General features: G+C 37.2%; 1 protein-coding gene across 1 annotated transcript in view; it reads left to right on the forward strand.

Moving 5' to 3' along the window:
• The window catches only part of erlin1 (ER lipid raft associated 1), an 8,490-nt gene extending 1,912 nt beyond the window's left edge, over positions 1-6,578 (forward strand). The window contains exons 2-11 of the mRNA XM_014030002.1: positions 212-340; positions 808-889; positions 2,877-2,923; positions 3,020-3,081; positions 3,170-3,295; positions 3,375-3,507; positions 3,637-3,728; positions 3,851-3,940; positions 4,030-4,109; positions 4,538-6,578. Of these exons, the coding sequence (XP_013885456.1) occupies positions 228-340; positions 808-889; positions 2,877-2,923; positions 3,020-3,081; positions 3,170-3,295; positions 3,375-3,507; positions 3,637-3,728; positions 3,851-3,940; positions 4,030-4,109; positions 4,538-4,729 (1,017 nt within the window). The 5' untranslated portion in view covers positions 212-227 and the 3' untranslated portion in view covers positions 4,730-6,578. The remainder of the gene's footprint in view (positions 1-211; positions 341-807; positions 890-2,876; positions 2,924-3,019; positions 3,082-3,169; positions 3,296-3,374; positions 3,508-3,636; positions 3,729-3,850; positions 3,941-4,029; positions 4,110-4,537) is intronic.
• The last annotated feature ends 1,451 nt before the right edge of the window (positions 6,579-8,029 follow it).

Below are 8,029 nucleotides of genomic sequence, written 5' to 3' on the forward strand. Positions count from 1 at the left end.
ATATATATATATATGACATGCAGTTAGGATAAAGTGGTTGCATTGTTACTCTATAATTTGTAACCAGATTTACCAGTAATTTAAAATAAAAACCGACTAGTTGTAGTTTGTTCTGAGAGTTAACAGTGGTGTCTGACCTTCAGCACTATGATTCTTGACTTAAAGAATGTCAATTATTACTGTGTGTTTACACTTCCTTCTTCGCCCTCAGGTGAGTGCAAGTGAGGATGACGATGCCGCATGTTGGGGCAGTATTTTCAGCAATAGCAGGAGTGATGGCCATCTTTTTGCACTCCTCTATTCACAAGATAGAGGAAGGACACCTCGCTGTGTACTACAGGTATCATATAAGTCTGTTCTACAAATGAGATTGCTATTAAGCAATACATTTGACATTTTATTGTATTTTTGTGGGCTCTTTAAAAAAGTGTAAAGAACGAGGCATGTACAGTTTTGTGTACTAAACTGGGTAGAATCAGAACAAGCTGCTTCCTGACTGTTGGAGTACCACATTTTTACTTTCATTTTTTCTGTCATTTGTACATGCAAATTGGTCAGTTCTGAAGTTTTTTAGTTTCAGTTATGGATTTGTAACATTGAGCTTCAATGATTCAAACTCTAATTCAAACTTTAATTGTATTCCTGTTGTTTTAATTTATTTGCCAATTAGTAATGTACTGTATGTCATTCTCATAATAAAATTGTGTGATTAAGTCAGCTTGCTGTTGCTGAAGAAGTTAGGTTTTGCATGCATGTTATGTCAATGTCGTGAATTGTGACCCCGAAATCTGTTTGGATTTGTTTCAGAGGCGGCGCGCTGTTGACTGGTCCCAATGGTCCAGGATATCACATTATGCTGCCTTTCATTACCACCTATAGATCAGTGCAGGTAAATTCATCTTTTACCCCTTGTGAAAAACAGGTGACATCTTCTATAAATAAGTTTGCAATAGGGTTGGGCATAATCGTATCGTGTGCAATTAATCGTCAGAAAAACATTAATCGATTAATTTTTGGCAGTTGACAATTAATACGATTAATGCCACCTGGCAGACTAACCGCTTGGTGTTCCTCTCTGATTCAAATATGACCAACGTTAAAAAAATTGTGTAATTTATTTATCTTTCAACACAATTTAAAGTTTGATGTATAGCCTGAAGTCTGTAATTTTGACACAATTTGGAACAGATTTTTACGAAGAGCCAATTTTCTCCCTATAAATTGGTCATGTGACTAGGACATAAGGGTGTCCAGGGATTCTGGGGGATTAATCGTCAAATTAATCGCTATCGGCTAAATACCACAATTAATCATGATTTATTTTTTTGCCAATATTGCCCAACCCTAGTTTGCAACATCCTGTAGAGGTGTCGGTCAACCATAACTGCTGTAGATCTAGTTTTTGCTCACTTTATATGCTAGTTTGTTCACCTATATATGTTTGAAATAATATGAACGTGGTCAAAAACAGTTTTGTCAATTGCTATTTATAATTAATTTAAAAATATTTACCACATAAATGCCAATTATCTTAAGGAAATTGCTCGGTTTTACACAAATCTTACGTTATTTTTTTTTAAACCAGTTGTGTTCTTAACCTGTGTAGAGATTAAAAATACAGACTGAAGTTAAATTTTATTATCTACAGCAGTGTTTTTCAACCCTGGTCCTCAAGGCACACTCTAGGGATGTTGACATTTTGTCAGCAACTGCTGCCATTTTCTTCAAGGCTGCTCGGTGTGTTTGCTTGTAATTTCCTCCTTCTTCGTTATTTCTACGAATTTCAACAAATCGGGCTGCCGTCAGGTAGTTAGCTACAGCCTCGTCTTCCAGTTTTTAATTTTTGTTGATGCGTTTTGAAGAGACAATTTTTTGAAAAGAGGATCAAAGTAAATCACCCGAGTTTTTCTAGTGACCCCTTAAAGAGATAAGCTGCCATGAAGAACATTATTTTATCTGCCCTTGTTCCACATTTGATAATGATTTGAAACGTCAAAGTATGTTTTTTTAATCCGAAGTAGCGCTTGTTGCAAAGTGTTTTGACGCTCGTCTTCATCACATGACACATTTAACACGCTGTCATTGGTTGAGGAGCTTTGTTTACAAAACAGATGTCCACTAGTTTTTTTAATTGTTTTAATTTCCTTACTTTCTAAGACACATTAAGTTGATTTGATGCTACAATTTGCCTTGTAATATTATTTTATACCTTTTCTGCTACATTTGCATTGGCTATTATTAAGTTTTACTAGTTTATTTTAAGATGCTTCCTACAAAAACCAGAATGTAAATCTTCTAAAATTTCATGGTGATATCTTGAACACTGAGGAAGTTATGAGCAAAATTAGAAAACAACAAGGTGAAATGGTCACAAAGGCCACATTGGTTCTGCTGTGAACTGCAGCAAGAAAACATGAGCTGATTTCACCTAAACAAACAAACAACTTCCCTCATACCTGAGTTAATCACATAATTTTGGTGTTATTTTGTATGGTTTGTAATGTTCTTTTGGAATCTGCTGTCAGATTTAATATTGGCGTAGGATTAAAAATGCATCCTCATCCCTACACACTGCCCTGCATGTTTTAGTTGTTTCCCTGCTGCAGCACAGCTGATTTCAATTGACAACTGATTAACAGGCTTTTGTTGAGCTGCAGGTTTGTCAAAGCAGGGAAACTTGTAAAACATGCAGGGCAGTGTGCCTTGAGGATCAGGGTTGGGAAACACTGATCTAAAGATCCATTTGTGTTTTTCCCTGATGTTTCAAGCACTTTTGTTACAGAAAAGAACCAGTTGTCAGATTTTATTTTTAAATAAAACATTTTTTTCCCCCAAAAAGAACAATTACATTTATTCAAGCTTTATTTTTGCTTCAGACGACACTCCAGACTGATGAGATCAAGAATGTGCCTTGTGGAACAAGGTACAACTAACTTTACTGAAATGGCTGTTAAAAGGTGATCCTGTTTTTAAAATGGTAATGTATTGATCTCCTTGTGTTTTTTCTTTCTCTCCACAGTGGCGGTGTGATGATTTATTTTGACAGGATAGAAGTGGTTAACATGTTGGTCCCTTCAGCAGGTACAACCGGTTTAGATCTGTTTATTTACAGATGGACTGATTTACCTTGATCCCAGTGTGGTAAGACTATACCTGGTTTTTGTTGCAGTGGTCGACATTGTGAGGAATTACACTGCTGATTACGACAAAACTCTAATTTTCAACAAGATTCACCATGAATTGAACCAGTTCTGCAGTGTGCACACGTTACAGGAGGTCTATATTGAGCTGTTTGGTGAGAAATTTGTTTAATATTTACGTAGCTCCTATTTCTAAATGTATACTAATGTAGATGCTTTTTGATGTTTTTAAAGATATTATTGATGAAAACCTGAAGACTGCGTTGCAGAAAGATCTTAATGCTATGGCACCTGGACTGACAATCCAGGCAGTTCGTGTTACCAAACCAAAGATCCCCGAGTCTATCAGGAGGAACTTTGAACTCATGTCAGTTAAGAAGCGTTTACTCACAGGCGTAGAGTTTCCCTGTAAACCTCCCACTCAGTTCAAGTAATAACAAAGTAAGCTGTTTTCGTGAACATGTTTGCCTGTGTTGTTTTGTGTTCGCCTCCACAGGGAAGCAGAGAAAACCCGTCTTCTGATAACGGCTCAGACTCAGAAAGTCGTGGAAAAAGAAGCAGAGACTGAAAGGAAGAAAGCCATCATTGGTAAATGTGGAGCTTTATCCTCAATTGCCATACTTCTTTTTTTTTTTTTTGCCTGATTGTCCATAAATCCCTACCAGCCTGCTCGTTTTTTATATTGTTCACAATCGTTTTCTGTTCTGCAGAGGCTCAGAAAGTTGCTCAAGTTGCAGAGATCCAGTTCAAACAGAAAGTCATGGAGAAAGAGACGGAGAAGAAGATCTCTGAAATAGAAGGTTACTCTTGGTTCCTTTTCCCCTCTCTCTGTGGTCTGTTCTGGTTTAGTTTGTCATGTGTCTCTATAAACACTGTTTATTTGTTTCAGACGCTGCTTTTTTGGCCAGAGAGAAGGCTAAGGCTGATGCAGAATATTACACTGCTGCCAAGTCTGCTGAAGCAAACCGGGTAAAAACTTAAATTTTAAATGTTACACAGAATTACACTCAAGAAAAATATTAAAAGATTAGCTTTTTATTGTAATATTACTGTTAATGTAATAACAGGGAAGACATGATTTCTGTTAGGTGCTTTTTCTAACCTTTAGTTGCCTAGTCTTAAAGAATTTGATTTAACCTCATAATACAAACAAATCTGCTGTAACAGCATGAGTCAGTTCTCTGATAGACACAGAATATTAAAGAAATGCATATTTTATTTGATAAGACGAGGCCAGATGGTGTTGATTTAAAAAAAAAAAGCCACCTGGATAGGACTTTTCCCAGAAATGGAATGCTCTGATTAATTGTATAAATATCCTGCTCGGCTGAATCAGATACTGTTCATACTTCTGACTAAGCACTGATGCTGAGGTCTTTCTCCTGGCTCTTTTACAGCTGAAGCTAACGCCAGAGTACCTGGAGCTGATGAAGTACCAGGCGATAGCAGCTAATAGTAAGATCTACTTCGGCCAGGACATTCCTAACATGTTTGTCGAAGGAAACAACAGCCCCTCGAAGTCTGCTCCCTCCCCCAGTTTGCCGAACGCTGAATCGAACTTGTTTAGAGGAAAACCAAAGGAGCACTGAGTCCACAGCTCCGCGAAGGACAGGCGAACTTGATCACGGTCGGTCTTGTCACTGAAGCTGATGAGAGGGGGGTGGGGATTAGCTTTGCAACCAGTTTGGTGAACGGCACGTTTCAGGCTTAAAACTAAATGTCTAAAAGAGTGAAAAAGTGAAGAGAGAAGTGGGGACGAAGAGTTTTTAACCCACCTTTTGTTCTGTGTGGGGAAACGTGAATCGGCAAGAGTGATGCCATAGTCTTAAAAATAAAGATAAAAATGCTTCTGCCTGAGAAGGTGACAACAAATGGTCACCCTGATCTTTATGTGCTTTATTAGTACGTTTATTTCTCTGATTTTGGAGCTGCTTTCATTGTACGTTTTATTTTTTTGAGGAATGATTTGTGTTGGTGAGGTTTTGATGATTTGTGAGAATTAACTTCTGGTTTTGCTGCACTGAAGTCTGACAGGTGACACTAATTAAAAGCTGGAAGGTTTATGTAAATTAACATAATTTAAGTCATCTCTGTGCCATCTTTTTTTCTTTCTGAGTCAGTCGTTGGCTGTGTCAGAACACGAGTCTGTTAAAACCATTTAATTGCACTTCAGACCCTGCTCATGGTGGATTTTGACAGGCAAATTAAAGAGCAGCATACAAGTAAATTTTATCTGGCTGAAGTCCTCCAGCTTAGTGTTGAACATTGAATTGCAGTGGATGAATGATGTCAGGTTGTTATAGTTGTTTTTTGCAATTGTTGAGATCTGCTGACCTACTTTGGCATTTACATTGATGTGAAGGGGTAAAAATAGAAAAATAGTCTGATTTTTAACCCCTTATTCACCTCTGCAGGTGGCCACTACCAAACAAGAAGTTTATTTGTTCTCAGAATGAAGAGAAGCCAGCACATTTCTTTGTTTTTTCTGGTTTTTGATCGACGCGGCTGTGCATGCACAAGTACCTCTGCTTGATTCGGATGATTAATAGAGCCTGTGATCGTCTGCCAACTCTCCTCACGTTGTTAAATGTAAATTCTCAGGAAATGACAGTTTTTTAAAAAGACAGCTGTCTAAAATCAACCAAAACCACTTGGCTATAGTCTCTTTTTTTAAAGAATTTAGCTGAAATAAACCTACAGATGTGTAAAATGACAGTTTGATTACACCACTACATATTAGAAATCAATCTTTAGCTATCAATGATTACTTTTTTTGTAATTATAGAAATGATTAACTGGAAATGTTTATGGGATTTACTAATTAGAGTTGTTTTAAGGGATTTCTGGCAACACAGAGCTTCTAATTTCAAAAGTGCTAAAAACGTGTGTGAAAATGAATTGAATCTGTCGCAACAATAACTCAACACTTCTCAGAAACTGTTCTTGTTCCTTTTTCGAATTAAAGGTTGATGTGGTTTGATTAAAATGATTCAAGTTGGTGCTAGTTTTTCTTTTTTTAAAGTTTAAGCTTTTCAAGCTTTGTGCTTCAATAAATGAATTCTTTTTTCACTATTCAGAATTCAAGCCTTAAACGAGAGAGGGTTTCCCAAAACTTGCAGACTGAAAGATTCAAATTAAAAGGCACCTTTTGGATCCTAGTTAGGTTTAAAAAAAATAAATGACTGTCACTTCACGTTTAAGCTTTTGGAGGTACCCTGCTGTTTACGCAACTGCCCCGCTGCAGGTAAAGGTTGCRCTCTGCGTTGATTTGGTGATGGGTTCAAATAAAAATGCAAAAGAGGTGTCAATATTTTGTACAATCTGTGACATGTTAAACATTGTTTCCTTGTTTTAAAAGGTTTATATGCAAAAAAAACTGTTTTTCCAGGTTTTGACAATGTTCTGTAAAATAAAACCTATTTTGGTACCTCTCTGCTCTGTTGGTGTGTGTGGGTTGTGTAGTACTTSTGGGTGCCAACAGGAGGCGAGCTAACACTGGGTTGAAGGAGTAAGGATGTGTGGTTTGATGTAGTTAATCTAAATGATGGACTCAGTATAGGGTTAATAAATACAACGTAGAAGTAATATAGTTGAGGGGGAAAAATGTTTGGAATAAAATAATTGCATGGGACAAACTAGTGTGTTGACGCATAACTTTAAAAAGAAACAGTTTTAGGTTGCCTTTTGAGGTATTTTGTTAYCACCAAATGGAATTATTTTATTTCTTTAGCTGTATCTGGACAAAATGCTTAAATATAGCAGTTAGATGAAATTAAGTAAACTATATAGCACTTTTCACAGACACAAACATCACAAAGTGCTTAACAGAGAGCAAAATAACTTAAAATAAAACAGATCACAAATGTATAAAAAAACCAACTATTAAAACAGTAAGAAGCACTTAACTAAAAGTCTGTGAATAAAAATGTCTTAAGATGTTTCTTAAAAGTCAATCTGAACAGCAAAGGGACAGAGGGAAAGGGTTCCAGAGCCTCGGGGCCATGAAATACTACTTTTGTACCAAAAAGTACTATTCCTGAAAAGCTTGTGCCTTAAACTTTATATGTTTTAAAATCCCCAAAAACAGCAGGAGTTACAAATGGTTTTCAAAGTTTAAGAATGTGACAAATGAGTTATGGCTTCCTCTCATGACCCCTCTGGCCCTTTGGGTCGTCTGGTATCCTTAAAAGCCAAATCATTAGTCTTTGCTTCCTGGTGGGAGGGTGTCTAGCTTTTGGCTAACCCCAAAGAGAAATACAATCTCGAGTAAAAATAAATACTATTCATCTTCAATTCTTTGCTACACTTCAGATTTTTGTGTTTGTTGGCTTGTAATGTCATTGGTTCTGCTGACATTTCCCAGGAAAGTAAAGGTGAAGGTTGGGTTTTTTGGCTTCCTGGCTGAACCGTCACTTTTCTTTCTTTTTTTCCTTCCTTTCATGTCTGATCTTCCCTAAGATCAATCTGACCCTGACGCTCTCCTGGATGTGTCCGTCCACAGAGACAAAAAGGGTGGGGTTCCTCATCACTGAGTAAATCCAGACCCCCAAACGGCAGCTTTCATCAATAACTGTTCTGCAGCCCTCTCTGTTCGGATGAGTCAGGGCTACTTTACTGTAACTCTCGTGGCTTTAAGTCATCACTTAAAACTGCAAACAGGCTGACAGACTCGTTCTTTGTTACAATGAGCTGAAGCAGCAATTCTTACTGGAGGCTAAAAACTGACTGGCTTTTTATTTATTTTATTTTGTTGAAGGGATGCATATCACGGTGTATGTTTCTGACTATTGAGAAAACTTGTGTTACGTGTCTAAACTGTTTTCACACTTACACCAGGTTTCCTTGTAACCGATGAAGTAAAGTTTCACAGAAAGGAAGGAAGGGGCGTG

The sequence above is a fragment of the Austrofundulus limnaeus genome, unplaced genomic scaffold (assembly GCF_001266775.1).
Source record: "Austrofundulus limnaeus strain Quisiro unplaced genomic scaffold, Austrofundulus_limnaeus-1.0 Scaffold986, whole genome shotgun sequence".
NCBI classification, from domain to species: Eukaryota; Metazoa; Chordata; class Actinopteri; order Cyprinodontiformes; family Rivulidae; genus Austrofundulus; species Austrofundulus limnaeus.